This window comes from Salvelinus fontinalis, chromosome 17 (genome assembly GCF_029448725.1).
Source record: "Salvelinus fontinalis isolate EN_2023a chromosome 17, ASM2944872v1, whole genome shotgun sequence".
Taxonomy (NCBI): domain Eukaryota; kingdom Metazoa; phylum Chordata; class Actinopteri; order Salmoniformes; family Salmonidae; genus Salvelinus; species Salvelinus fontinalis.
The window spans coordinates 25460147-25475192 of record NC_074681.1 but is presented as its reverse complement, the minus strand read 5'-3'; the positions used below and the strand labels follow the sequence as shown (position 1 = coordinate 25475192).

The 15046-nt window shown below is 43.5% G+C and overlaps 1 protein-coding gene across 6 annotated transcripts in view; it reads right to left on the bottom strand.

Moving 5' to 3' along the window:
- Positions 1-1279: 1279 nt before the first annotated feature.
- The window catches only part of LOC129814035 (collagen alpha-1(XVIII) chain-like), a 123062-nt gene continuing 109295 nt past the window's right edge, over positions 1280-15046 (bottom strand). For 3 of the 6 annotated variants that reach the window (XM_055866791.1, XM_055866786.1, XM_055866787.1), the window contains 32 exons: positions 14286-14435; positions 13979-14062; positions 13155-13208; positions 12996-13031; positions 12687-12815; positions 12520-12579; positions 12373-12408; positions 12236-12277; positions 12084-12146; positions 11919-11954; positions 11628-11711; positions 11298-11363; positions 10682-10717; positions 9473-9535; positions 9235-9324; positions 9103-9138; positions 8896-8949; positions 8737-8793; positions 8557-8616; positions 8097-8138; positions 7200-7227; positions 5400-5474; positions 5213-5238; positions 4967-5065; positions 4653-4797; positions 4437-4501; positions 4123-4251; positions 3880-3984; positions 3705-3773; positions 3391-3588; positions 2765-2880; positions 1280-2597 (listed from right to left, as the gene is read on the bottom strand). In XM_055866791.1, the coding sequence (XP_055722766.1) occupies positions 2381-2597; positions 2765-2880; positions 3391-3588; positions 3705-3773; positions 3880-3984; positions 4123-4251; positions 4437-4501; positions 4653-4797; positions 4967-5065; positions 5213-5238; positions 5400-5474; positions 7200-7227; positions 8097-8138; positions 8557-8616; positions 8737-8793; positions 8896-8949; positions 9103-9138; positions 9235-9324; positions 9473-9535; positions 10682-10717; positions 11298-11363; positions 11628-11711; positions 11919-11954; positions 12084-12146; positions 12236-12277; positions 12373-12408; positions 12520-12579; positions 12687-12815; positions 12996-13031; positions 13155-13208; positions 13979-14062; positions 14286-14435 (2550 nt within the window). In that variant the 3' untranslated portion in view covers positions 1280-2380. The remainder of the gene's footprint in view (positions 2598-2764; positions 2881-3390; positions 3589-3704; positions 3774-3879; positions 3985-4122; positions 4252-4436; positions 4502-4652; positions 4798-4966; positions 5066-5212; positions 5239-5399; positions 5475-7199; positions 7228-8096; positions 8139-8556; positions 8617-8736; positions 8794-8895; positions 8950-9102; positions 9139-9234; positions 9325-9472; positions 9536-10681; positions 10718-11297; positions 11364-11627; positions 11712-11918; positions 11955-12083; positions 12147-12235; positions 12278-12372; positions 12409-12519; positions 12580-12686; positions 12816-12995; positions 13032-13154; positions 13209-13978; positions 14063-14285; positions 14436-15046) is intronic. The other 3 variants (XM_055866788.1, XM_055866789.1, XM_055866790.1) reach the window with 3 other exon arrangements.

Below are 15046 nucleotides of genomic sequence, written 5' to 3'. Positions count from 1 at the left end.
TCTTTTAATATTGAAGAATATTTTACTTTCTCTGGTCATAGAAGTAACATTAATTTGTGCATGAGGCAGAAATAATGTGGTGCGACTTGAGTTAACACCATCAGCTGGAAGACGGTGTCCCTTTTTGGTCAGCGGAGGAAGGGAAGGAAGGGAGGCTGAGACTAACCATCAGATGCACGCTCCAACAGCCCAGTAAAATAAAAAAGCAAATCACTCAGCTGTACTTCACAAGTAATACAACAACTGATCTATTACCGGTGTGATCACATAGCCTACCTCAAATGTTGACATAGAAAAAAAATAATATGGTGTGATAAGAACAATGCATTGGCAGGGCAATTCAAGCAAAGCCGACATGCGGTGATAATGTTTTGGACCTATAGCCTACTGCACAAACCTCATTACTACAGTACTGTTTTTAAATTGGTTAATGTTGCATACGCTTTTTTTTTTTTTTACATGAAAAAAGTAAAAGTAGATCTCGGCTTGCATTTTGACTCAAAGTGTTCGACTCAAAAAAGGTTGGGGACCACTGGTCTAGAGGACAATAATGTACAAAGCAGCGCTGTGTGTGCCACAACCATCAAGGCTATAAGGGCACAGGGCGAGACCCAGATGCAGATGGTTCGAGTCTCTGTAGCCCCGAATCCATCTGAACATTCCCTTTAGCGATGATGTATCCCAGAAAGGAGATAGTGGAACTCACTTCTCAGCTTTTACAAACAACTGATTTTCCAGGAGGAACTGAAGGACCTGTCAAACATGGAGAGTGTTCCTGGGCAGAACGAGAGAGAACCAGGATGTCAGAGGTAGACAAAAACAAAATGATTCAACGTGTCCCGGAGTACATCGTTGACCAGGGCCTGGAAGACACCGGGCGCGTTGGTGACTCCAAACGGCATGACCAGGTACTCAGTGTCCACTGGCAGTGTTGCAAGCCGTCTTCCAATCATCTGCTTCGTGTATCTTCACAAGGTGGTAGGCATTCTGAAGGTCCAGTTTAGAAAAGATGGTAGCCCCCTGGAGAGGTTCGAAAGCCAAGGAGAGGAGTGGTAGAGGATACCAACTTTTTCATTGTAATGTCATTGAGACCCTGGTAATCAATGCATGGACGCAGGGTCTTGAACTTCTTCCCCACAAAGAAGAATCCTGCACCAGCAAGAGAGGCAGAAGGACGAACACTCCCAACAGCTAGAGAGTCATCTAGTGCACATTTGGTGTAAATGCATTTTTTGACCAACATTAAATTAAGCTCCACATTTAAATTAATAGCCAAGTCTTAAAAAAAAAACATTTATTCACTGAGCACCAGTCAATGAGTACATAGTATTTCTCTGAATCACTGTAACAGCCATTCAAATATCTAGTTCTCAATCATAGATTTGTTGAAAGTACATCTACAGTAAGTCAATTAGCAGAATACTGTACAAAAACAACTATTTCATGGTGATAGCGCAGGCAGATTGAACAACAGCATATATTTATATATACACACACATTGTTCAATTTCATTTAATTTTCAAAGTGAAACTATGTGCTGACACATTTTAAGATTGTGCTGTTACAGTATAAATAAAATACGAAACATAGAATTCAACTTAAATACTAAGACAAAGTCGCTCGCAACAGAAAAACCCTTAATTTTCAGACAAAAAGCCTTCATGGATATGGAAACCCCAAACTATTCAAATAAACTCAAAGTGCATCTAAATGACTTCAAGGCTTGAGAGAGCAACACATGGTTCCCTTGTCTGAATAGATCCTGGTATTTCATTATTCTTTTTTTATCACGGGAAACAGAAAAGACCAGTCGTCCTAATTTCATCATATTGTTTTGGGGTCTGATACAGTAAACCACAACAGGTTAGAATGGTTGCTGTCTCTATGCAAACTACTCTACTCGGCACTTAAGAATAAGACTCGAATGAGCAAACCAACAAAAATAAACTGTGTTAAAGGCTACTCCTGCAGAAACAATGTGGGTTAGTCGGTTGGTTGCTGATCACCAGTTCTTTGGCATTCCTTCTTCAGACAAATTGAAACACAATGAATTGGAGTGATGCAGTGCTATTGACAGGAAGCAATTTACATTATATTTACACCTTTCTTAAAGAAACAGTAGACATACATTAGTGACCAGTGCAATGCAGTGATGATGTGTTGATGGGAGTTTAATAATGAGAGGTGAATGAACAGGGGGAGTTTCATCTGTGGTCAGTATGAAGCTGCTCTGTCTTTTTGTGGTAGCGAGGTGAGTGCTGTGGTGTGTGATAGCTCCTCATGTAGTCCAGCACATAGCTGCTCTATGTTAATAGGAGACGTATGTGTGTGTGTGTGTGTTTGTGAGAGAGAGTGTATACTAGATGTATGTGTGTTGAGGTTAATTAGACCTCCTGTGGTCAATGTAGCTGTTCTCGATACACAGCACTATGAAATGGTTGGAGCAGCTGCGGGTGTGTTGGCCCAGAAGTCTGCCTGTCTGGAGGAGCGAGGCCTGGCCCGTCACCGCCATGTCACCCGCCCGCCACGCCTCACAGTAGTTAGTGGTCATACGGATGCCCACCGTACTGGAGCCATGCCACAGCAGCTTCTGAGGCCTGCATTCACAGAAAACACACACCGAGAGTTAAACACAGACCTATGCCATTCTACATTTCCAGACACTCCTATCCAGAGTGACTTGCATCAATGTTCACCTAAATATCCCAATCTGTAATTGTTCTCTGTATGTGTTTTAAGGGGTCAGCCAAAGCTGGTCACTCACCAAGTAGGGTCCGTCATGACGTTCCGTCCTTCAAAGGAGTAGATGGGGATGGATGGGTCAAACACGCCTCCGTTCCCAGAGAAGATGTTCATCCAGCTGCTATAGATCACCTCTCCCTGTGGAAAAGATCTGGTTAAAGCCACATTTACAGTCACAGACTTCCTGTAGTTCAGAAAGGAAACACCACGTAGAAATATATTTAACTATTTATTAAAGAAGGAATAATGCAAATCTTGGTAATATAGGCTCTGCTCCTTCAGGGTAGCTCACTGTCCAAGCAAAGTATCAATATATAAAATGACCTACAAGCAGGTAGTGCGTATGGCTATACCAATTCCCTAGCAGGAAAACAGAACCTAACATGTGGGAGCAAAAGAAGCATACTAGCAGCAGCAGGATGTGTGAGCAGAACCGGTCAGATGAAATAGACCGCCAAATAAGGTAAGCGTGATTGCACCAATTAGATGCTAGTAACAATCTCAGCTGACGCATCAGCTAGCCGGTTTTCGGGTTCCATTTCTGAACTGGCTTCACTTTATTTTCAACAACCGCATCATAACCAAAAAACTCAGGACCTATCAGTCCATTCCTTATGTTTTAGTTGTCATAAGAGACAACAACTGTACCTTGAGGTTGATGACGGGCATGTTGTAGCGGTCTCCCTTCTTGACGATGGTGGCCAGGTCCTGGAGGTGTGAGGACAAGAAGGCTCTGTAGGTGGCAGTGAGACCCATGGCTCGGGCCTGCTGGTAGCACTGGAAGTCTGCCCCCCGGATGCCACGCATGTCCCCAGAGAACGGAGCATTCAGGGCCACCAGGTGCAGCTGAGGGGGGCAAAAGTCAATGGAAGTAACCATAGACAACACAGCTCAAGCTAGTCCAAGGTGACTGTGCAACTGAGAGGTATAAATGTGCAACAGAGGTATAAATTCCACTTTACCGCTGGTACTGAGTGTACTGTATGAGGTAGGACATTATAGTTGGGCACGTAGCTAGTTCCAACTAGTTCCTAAAAAAAACACAAGCGCAGATTGACACTGAATAATGAAATCATAAATTAAACATTCATAACAAACTGAAGAGAGCAGATATAATGCGCAGTGTAACCACAGTACCTGGCTCTGTGGCCTGTGGGGTCTGGTGCGATCTCCTGGTCTGCTCAGGGCTTGGGACACTGCAGAGGATGGGCTCTCTGCTGGGACGAGGATGAGCTCTCCAAGCTGGGGAGACAGGACACACCTCACTGAATAAGCACAGGCAGCATCACATTTTCTAGATTTTTTTTTGCCACATTTAGCCATATCAAAGGCTTTAATTAACTGGAGACATCACTGTGGGACTGTAAAGGCATGCAGTACCTGAACCTTGCGCCAGCCATCTCTAGTTCTAATGTAGAGTTCTCCCTTGTCTGAGACGTAGGCCATCGAGCCCTCTGCAGCACGGTGTTTCTCCCTCATCAAACTGTTGGTGTTCCTGTATGTGGACACCTGGTGCGAGAAGAGAGGAAGTTCACACTGAATCCTCTGGACAAAGACAACGCTGCTCAAGCCAATCCATGGTGACAATGTGTGAACTAGTGCACACGCAAACCCACAAGTCGGTAAACACCTACACACATTTCTCTATGTTGACTTTGTGAGTATATAAGGAAGTACCCTACTGGTTACCTTACCGGGTTTTCATAGCCAGTAATCCCAGGAGAACCGGGAGGCCCAGGTGGGCCGGGAATACTCACAGCTGAAAAATAGAACAGTCATACAAAGGTATCACAGTGTACTGTAGATCTACTAAACATACATTTGTGCTTTTCAAATGCATACATATGGAACTTGACAGCAACGCTAAGTTTAAGATGTTGTATTTTAGCGAGCACGCCGTGCACAGTTACCTGAACCATAAACAGGGGGTGGTCCAGGGGGTCCGGCAGGGCCAGGGGGCCCCCGAGAGCCTGGTCGTCCAATGCCAGGAACCCCTGGTTCACCAGGAGCTCCAGGATGACCAACGGTTCCAACGACGGACTCACCTTTTGGTCCCTACATAAGCATATACAAAATGCACATTTGACAGTGTCTCTGACCATTACACAAATGTCTAAGTAATAGGTTTATCATGTATGCAAATTAGTCTTTGCTATTTACATTGACTATAGTTTGTCAAATGTATACTGTACTTGTTGAGTATTTTGAGCCTGGAATTACTCACCACAAGGCCTGATCTCCCAGGAAGACCTGGAGGGCCAGGCAACCCAGGTTCACCCTGGTCTCCTTTCATTCCTTCATAGCCTCCGTCTCCTTTTTCTCCCTGAGGAACAAACAGTTTGGTTGAATCAGACTGTTAATATATTATCACATGCATACGTTTTACATAACATACATTTCCACTACTTATACAGTATTTGAGTTTTGAACTGGTAAATGTTCCTTAAAGAAGTTAAGGTAAAATACTCACTACAAAGCCTTCTGGTAGAATATCATCTGATGAGGGAGAACACACATCTTATATGTCATCTTGTATGTCGGTTGCAAACACGTCTGAGGACGCTCATGGATACAGTTTCGGTTCTAATCAAGTGCGATTATTGGCAATAAACAAGTTAAATGGAGGAGAAACTGCACCCCTGGCTGCACATGCATACCTGATTCTCCAGGCATTCCAGGAAGTCCAACCTCTCCCTTTTCCCCTTTAGCACCTCCGTTTCCTCTCCTGCCACCTTCACAGAAATACAGTACAGGTGTATGAGACCACTGAGCTCATCTGTATGTATATGTTGAAAATACACTGCTCAAAAAAATAAAGGGAACACTTAAACAACACAATGTAACTCCAAGTCAATCACACTTTTGTGAAATCAAACTGTCCACTTAGGAAGCAACACTGATTGACAATAAATTGCACATGCTGTTGTGCAAATGGAATAGACAAAAGGTGGAAATTATAGGCAATTAGCAAGACACCCCCAATAAAGGAGTGATTCTGCAGGTGGTGACCACTTCTCAGTTCCTATGCTTCCTGGCTGATGTTTTGGTCACTTTTGAATGCTGGCGGTGCCCTCACTCTAGTGGTAGCATGAGACGGAGTCTACAACCCACACAAGTGGCTCAGGTAGTGCAGCTCATCCAGGATGGCACATCAATGCGAGCTGTGGCAAGAAGGTTTGCTGTGTCTGTCAGCGTAGTGTCCAGAGCATGGAGGCGCTACCAGGAGACAGGCCAGTACATCAGGAGACGTGGAGGAGGCCGTAGGAGGGCAACAACCCAGCAGCAGGACCGCTACCTCCGCCTTTGTGCAAGGAGTAGCACTGCCAGAGCCCTGCAAAATGACCTCCAGCAGGCCACAAATGTGCATGTGTCAGCATATGGTCTCACAAGGGCTCTGAGTATCTCATCTCGGTACCTAATGGCAGTCAGGCTACCTCTGGCGAGCACATGGAGGGCTGTGCGGCCACACAAAGAAATGCCACCCCACACCATGACTGACCCACCGCCAAACCGGTCATGCTGGAGGATGTTGCAGGCAGCAGAACGTTCTCCACGGCGTCTCCAGACTCTGTCACATGTGCTCAGTGTGAACCTGCTTTCATCTGTGAAGAGCACAGGGCGCCAGTGGCGAATTTGCCAATAATGGTGTTCTCTGGCAAATTCCAAACGTCCTGCACGGTGTTGGGCTGTAAGCACAACCCCCACCTGTGGACGTCGGGCCCTCATACCACCCTCATGGAGTCTGTTTCTGACCGTTTGAGCAGACACATGCACATTTTTGGCCTGCTGGAGGTCATTTTGCAGGGCTCTGGCAGTGCTACTCCTTGCACAAAGGCGGAGGTAGCGACCCTGCTGCTGGGTTGTTGCCCTCCTACGGTCTCCTCCACGTCTCCTGATGTACTGGCCTGTCTCCTGGTAGCGCCTCCATGCTCTGGACACTACGCTGACAGACACAGCAAACCTTTTTGCCACAGCTCGCATTGATGTGCCATCCTGGATGAGCTGCACTACCTGAGCCACTTGTGTGGGTTGTAGACTCTGTCTCATGCTACCACTAGAGTGAGAGCTCCGCCAGCATTCAAAAGTGACCAAAACATCAGCCAGGAAGCATAGGAACTGAGTAGCGGTCTGTGGTCACCACCTGCAGAATCACTCCTTTATTGAGGGTGTCTTGCTAATTGCCTATAATTTCCACCTTTTGTCTATTCCATTTGCACAACAGCATGTGCAATTTATTGTCAATCAGTGTTGCTTCCTAAGTGGACAGTTTGATTTCACAGAAGTGTGATTGACTTGGAGTTACATTGTGTTGTTTAAGTGTTCCCTTTATTTTTTTGAGCAGTGTAGTTGTCCATAGACTAGTGATCATACTGTTATTATGATCACCCTGTATGATCAGATTCATTCACAAGAGTATAATGTATGTCTTGCGTACAATGGAATATCTGATGACTTACCTTGTGACGACCCTTTGCTGCCATTAACCTACAAGTCAAAATGGTATGGTTATTGTGCTGTTATTGTGGAAGGATTTCACAAACTACATGGTTAAAATATGAAATTATACCCACAACCAGATCCACCACCAAAACCACCAAATAATCAACAATAAAACAGCTTTACATCCTATACACACACACAACAGGTTTAGTTGTTTTGTTTCAGTCAAGATGGCCATTCAAAAATGTCTGAAAATCAAAAGAGACATGTTATAGGAGAGAGATTTGTAATTCATTTGGATTTTAAAACATTCATGCCAGCCTTGCACACAAAAGTTAAACATAAAATGAGGACAAGGATGGCAAGAGGTAGTAAGGAACTCGGTTTAATGTTCTTATTTTGGTTGGTCATCTTGAATCACAGGAGTTAGCCTTAACATTTTAGCACTGTAAAGCTAAAGAACAACAACAGATAAAACCACATGCAACAGCAACATGCCGGGGGTAGAGACGTTCCACCACGCCAAACCAGGGCTCAGAGTTAAAGGAACAGGAACACTCAAGGGGAATCTTTACACCGTCAGCATAAAGCAGGCAGAAAATATATAAATATTTTTTTAAATCATAGATTCTGAAATTGATGTATTGAATTCAATATGACTAGTCAGTGTGGTTGAGATAGATAAATATATGTAAAGTGACTGTATGATGTCACATGACCTTCTGACCTGCGGAGAAGCAGGAGCCAGCTTTATGCTTATGTGAGGACCACCACAAACCCAGGAAACACAAAGGGAGACAGCACGGCTGCAGACAGGAGGGAAGGGAGGGGCTGCCTGTTAGGGGTAAGAGCCCATGGACTTACATGTGCCGCCACACCCAAAGAGCCTTAAAGGGGCTCAAACACTAACTTACTTGTGTTTTGCAGAACGGTCTGGGACGGACCGGAAAAACCGTCTTTAAGATTCAGAGGAAAATTATGACATCAGCATTGATATTGACGTCATGGACGACATCTGGATATCCAATGGAAGCGAGTTCTTCATGTGTTGACATTAGATCATTACTGGAGACAAACTACCATTTTGTTGTTCTGTTTTGTTTGTCTCCAGTGTGTCTTGTTGCGTCTATATGAACATTTCTACTAAATCAAAGGACCAATCCCTTCCATAGCGCATACTAATTATGGTAGAGTAACAGCAATGACATCAATCTGTACTTATACAGCAATGATATCAATGTGTACTTATACAGCAATGATATCAATTTGTACTTTTGCAGCAATGACATCAATGCACTTATACAGCAATGACATCAATGTGTACTTATACAGCAATAACATCAATGTGTACTCATACAGGCATACTGTACTTACTCCGTTGAGTCCTGTTACTGGACCTGGGGGTCCGGGAGGGCCAGGAGGACCAGGAAGTCCCTACAAACACAATCACACAGATCAATCAATCACAGTCAATGACACCTCACTTTTCTGTCACTTAGTTAGTTGATTGTACTGTAATCGCATAAAATCATTTTTCAAGATGGCGATTCTTACTGGTTGACCAATGGCATCTCCCTGGTCTCCCTTCTTCCCTGCCATTCCAGGTCGCCCCTGCGGAGGTAAGAATGCCAACACTTACACGGGGAAAATTACAGGGACTCATCTTTTACTCAACCAAATTAAAACAGCAGAGGGTTGACAAAAAGCACTGACCGGTCGACCAGGGAACCCGTATTCTCCCTTTTGTCCAGTTGGTCCAATTGGTCCCTGAAAAAGAACATGGTTTTCTATCATTTCATGTTCACCCACTACTAGACAGTAGATGTTTACAGTTGTTACAGATACCAATATGTATAGCAAATACAGTGTACATTTTTATAGAGCATTATTTTATGCTTTCACAAGGCATCATTGGCTTACCATGACACCATAAGCTCCAGGGAAGCCACGCTCACCCTGTGAAAAGCACACCGACATGGTCAGAGCACTGAATCATCAGAAAACAACTACCATACAGTGACCTTTAACCCTAGAGGTAGAGAGAGGAGTCACCTTGATTCCTTTTGGCCCCCGAGGGCCCCTGACACTTGTCAACACAGTTCCATCGGCAGCGATAGTGACACCAGCTTCCCCTTTCGCACCCTATGAGGAGAAAAGACATAGTAGACACATAGACATGATCATCAGGTCTTGGTTAGGTTGTTAAAGTCCTATCTGATGTAAGATCCATGAAGTAGTACTTATCTGGCATGGAGGGGCAGTAAACATTAACAGAGCTTCTGACCCTTACCTTCATTCCTGGTGGACCTTGAAAACCAGGAAGCCCACTGTCACCCTTTGGTCCTCTTGGGCCCTGGGCAAAGACCACAATAATAATTATGGACAGAGAAGATATAAGCATATTAGAGCATATTTACTTATAGTAGTGAGTCAAAATATGTTATATTCAGAACTACAGACTCTTATCATTATGATAAGGAACCTACCCAATTCCTTCCCATGGCAGCAAAGACAAAATGAAATCAGCATGGTATTTACAGTAGTACATAAATATACAATCCATCCTGAATGTTATATATGGGGTTGGGTCGTTCCACCAATTCGGTGCCTTTTGAGAAGTGTACCTTGGTCAATTTTTGTTGTTGTTGATTTCGCCTAATTTGAACATTCTGTCATAAAGACCACATGTCTATCTTCATAAAAAACATGTTGTTTTCCCATCTTAGGAGGAAAGAAATATATATACTATAGTAAGTGCCTATTGAGTGCTAAATAAATTAACAGGGTTGACCGCTGACGATTTCTTCTTAAATCAGCCATAAATCACGTTGTGACAGGGGGAATGGTAGCTTGTTGTGTGCAACAGGGAGTGGCAATTGAATGCAAGCCTCACCCAAAAAATCTAATTGTTAAATCATTTCTGGCCTGTCTATCTATAGGTAACAGGGTTGACATGTTATGCTCGACCCGCTCAGTTTTCCACCACAAAACACCAGAAAATGGCCAAAAATAGTAGAACCAGCTCACCTGCTTTTACTCTATGATTTGAATATTAGATGTTCATTGTTTCTTATGGGGGAAAAAAAGAGTTTCACCATATTACGAGTTCAGTTCACGTAACAGCTTTGACCTTGAGGGACAGACGTACTGTAAATGAATCACATCAAATAAATAATCATCTTTAGAAATGACTTTAGAAGCAACAAAATAACTAGGGTTTTACAATGAGGGTGAAACTTGGAGACATTTTGGGATGAAGTGGGTTATAATCTTCCTAGAAGTGACACAGGGTTGTCAAAATGCTGAATATTGGCACTTCAGCCAGACTTTATTCATATAAAAAACCTGATTTATTGAATTCTCCATGTGGTCTATATTAAACAGCACAGAGTTTAAAACTCAATATTAGTGCACAATTTCTACTTAAAATATCAAAGAAAGGGCACTCTTTTCGTGGAACAACCCAGTAATCACATATTAAGTATGGAGTTGCTCTTACAGGGAATCCTGCTCTGCCAGGCTCGCCTTCAGGGCCCTGTGACATGCAACAAAACACACACAGGCAGGTAGCAGGACTGGGTCAGCATAGCTGTCAATCACATGCAATAATAAAGTAGCATGCAGCGTCTTTGCAGAATATACTAGCATGATAGCATCCATCTCACAAAATACAGCACAAACATTTCCAAGGTTGTAATGTAAGAACAAGCTTTTAAACCTGATAACATCATAGATTAAGTGTATGCAGTATGTAAGTAGGCGAAGCATATGCATTGTATAAGTAACCTGTATTATGGATCAAGTATGCATTATGGTTGCATTAATGGTTGTTTGGGTGGTTAGGTTGACCCTTAGCGGAGCCTACGAGTATCTCTAGTAAATAGGCATTGCAAATGAAAACAGGCCATTCTGGCGTCACACATGACAGGTGTGAATGAATAATTAGCATCATTGCTCATGCATGAAATAGCAATAAATGCAAACTGCCCTGAGGCATATTGATATGTGCCATGCTCCAGCATCCACACTATTTAATGTAAAGCATAATGGATATTGCAATTTAAATATAATGGGCTAGTTTCAGAAATACATCAAATTAACATTGTGCTACTCACCATTGGGCCAGGGGGGCCACGTATCTCAGTGATGTTAAACATGCCCTCTGTATTGTTCAGGAGGAGCTGAGGATAAACATATGACATATTGATTACAGTAGCAAATCTACTGTAGCTATACTAGTTATAAACTTTACATACTGTACAAACTATGAATATATGAAAACCATGTGGATGGTGACAGACAACTCAAGTTACTTCCTGTTATGAATGCTCATGAAGTTAATAACCCTTAATAAACCACAACAGCTCTATTCCTGTTCAAGGTGTGTGTGTAATTTGTGAAACAGCACTCAGACAGGGGATGAGAGGTGTGTGGGGTGGACGTACATCCTGCAGATTGATGATTGGTCCTGGAGGGCCGGGAGGACCAGGAGGACCAGGTACATTGTGTCCATCAGGACCACACTCCCCCTGTAAGACACCGCACACAGGAGAGTTAGGACAAAGAACCCCCATGAACTCAACAAGCCATTTGAATGACACAACCAAAGATGGTCTATAATGTTGTAACAGGCTTTGATACAACCACAAGTATTATATGATGAACATATGATGAACAGAAGAACAGCCCACATCAGGGTTAGTTTGGAGTCGTTCTGCTGTCTAACACTAACATACCTTTGATCCTGGATCACCTTTGTCTCCTTTCAATCCCTGCAGAAACAAGCACACACACAACACAGTTAAAAATAGTAGCCAGGTAGTAGTTGAGGTTTAGCTAGCTACAAACTTTAAATTCATGGTTACTGCAGATGATGCTATACTTTCTGGTTCAATACTGACCCTGGCGCCTGGTAACCCAGCTAGCCCTTGGAGTCCCTCAGGTCCAGAAGCACCAGGCTCACCCTGAAAAGAGACAGAACAAAGGTGAAGACACATCCACCAATGTCCACTAATAATATTGTAGAAGGTGGTGTAAGAGAGATGCAACAAACCTTCACTGACAACCCAGGAGCCCCATCCTTCCCATCTTCACCCTGTAGAAAACAGACAGGATATACAACTGATCAGATTTCAAAAGTGAACCTAGTTTTTTCTACAGCATAGTTATTTTCCTAATTTGTACTCCTACCTTTGGTCCTGCAGGGCCAGGGAGACCAGGAGGTCCCTACAGAAGAGAGTAGATAACGACAGTTATTCCCATAGATCTCAAGGTGAAATACAATGTAAAAGGACTTCAAAACTACAGGAGACACACACATATACCAATCTCAATCACCTGAGGGCCTTTGAGTTCTGTGCCAAGGACCATGTCATTCTTCCCAGACCCCTCCACGTCCTGCAAGCACCAACACACAACATTATTGCATTCAGAATCAATAGAGACAAAACAAGACAACAGTATGATGGGAAACTGACTCAACAGTAAAATCAACAAAACAGCACCTCGACAAAGAATCCTCCTCCTGGGGGTCCGGGGGGGCCAGGCAGCCCCCGAGGTCCAGGGTCGCCCTTCTTCCCCTCTGGTCCCCTTGGTCCTGTAACTCCTGTCAGCCCTGGGTCACCTGATTCACCCTGCGAGGAAGAATAGACCCATTTAACTGACTATGAAGAACAAAGTATAGTTTTGACTTAAAATGACCATGCCTAAAGTAGATGCTTCTGCATGTCAACAGCATGATTAGGAACATAGCTCTCATTGTTCGGTTTATGCATTTTATAATTGATAACTGATTTGTCAGATGGTTAAAATACCGTTGGTCCGTTTGGTCCAGCTAGTCCTGGTTCACCCTATGTGAGGAAAATAGATAGGTTAGAGTAAGCATTTGCAATGGACATGGTAATATTGGATCTAGCCAGCTAATTTCCCTTGTAAAATACAAACAATAGCCTCCTGAGTTACTGTCATCTTACCCTCAGACCTTTAAGCCCTGTCAGCCCAGCATCCCCATCCAGACCAGTAGGACCCTGAAATCAACAGCAGAGAGATGTGATGTCACAACCGTCGCTCTCTGAATCTCCTACACATAAAGGTCACACAAGTGACTAGTCAACCATGACCAAGACTGTCTTGCTTTTCTTAGTCATAGTAGCTACCATATATACCATTGCAAAGATAACTTCCAAGTCATTTAAAAGGTTTCTCATAATTATTCATGATGAGATTATTTTTTAAATTACTTTAATCCCACAGAATGAGTTACTTTTCATCATAAAATATGATATTCTACTTTCTAAATAGGTTTAACAAAAATGTTAATAAATCTTAGCCAGCCGGTGCGACCATTTTCCCTTTGCCATTCCCGAAGGAACAACATGGCTCATCGACTGTAAAAAATAAAGTGCAAGCTCCATCAATGCAGTTAGTGAAAGCACGCACGCAACAGACTTATATAAAAAGGAAGGTTCTCTCCAATGTAGCTGGACCATGTTTGATGTATGAAACACATACTGTAGCTCAAGCTCAATGTCCATCAAGGCAGTTAAAGTCAAACCTGGGTTGTTTCTCATTTAATGAGAGGACGGGGGATGAGCATAGAGCCCCGATGGTTTCATAGATGGGTAAACAACTATAAGCAGAAGCCAATAAGCGCGCGTGCACACACACACACACACACACACACACACACACACACACACACACTAAGTTAAATTGGCCAGGCTGTTAGTAAACATGGTTGGAGAGTACAGTCTTCCTTTTCAAGCCTACTGGTTCAGTGACGGAACCAGGGCAATACCTCGCCAGAACCAAGCCCAGAGCCGAACAACCCTGAGCCAAACGCAGAGCCCGAGCCAGAACCACTAAACCAATCCTCAATCACCTGAAACAATAAAGGCCAGGGACAGCCAGGTCAATAACAACAGAGAGTAGAGAGGAAACCACTGTCAGCTACAATGCATGCATACACATATAGACTATAAAATAACATTTACAATACAAAACAAAAGTGGGAACATCAATAACAGTTGGTAACCGGTGGAAACAGGGGGAAACATCCATAATGGATCTTAATAAGGAGAACGTGGGACAAAGAGAGATCTCACCGGTGGTCCAGGTTTCCCAACAAGGCCGTCTCTGCCAGGTGGCCCTGGAGGACCTGGTTGTCCAGGGAATAAGCCCTCGGAGGCTTCGAAGAAACGGGTGGGACCAGGCGGGCCAGGTTGACCTGGAGGGCCGGGAGGACCAGGGGAACCCTATGAGAGAGAGGACACCTCACTGTAAAATCATCACATCACTATAGTGGAGTGGTCTCAACTCTATGTGATCAGATGAAACACCACTACCTGCTGTATATGGGATGCCATAACACACATTTAACACAGAGGTGAATATGCTTAGCCTCTTACTACCAGCCTGATATCGCAAGCTTACATAAATATGTGATTCCATGTAGTGAAACATATTTATGAGAGCTTGCGAGATCAGGCTGGTAATACGAGGCTAAAATACTCATCCTATATATGTTTTATTAGAGGGAAAAAAACATAACAGATTGTGGAAGGACCACCAGAGGGCAGGCTGGGCTCACGGATAGTAGCCCAACAAGGCATGTGAGACAAGGTAACCAGAGGCAATTAAGCACAGCTGACGGTACTAATGATATATTCTCTTTCCCCTATAAGATAGACGAGGGAACCAGCAGGAAAGGGGAAGAAGATAAAATATCTCTGTAGAATGGCTACAAAGAGAAGGGAGCTATCCAAGAAGATCCATTAAGACAGTGACAAATCTGTGATTGTTGTTATAGTTTAAAGAAAATCGTCTCTTGTGTTCCTGTGTCATCTAAAGGAGAATATGTATGTTG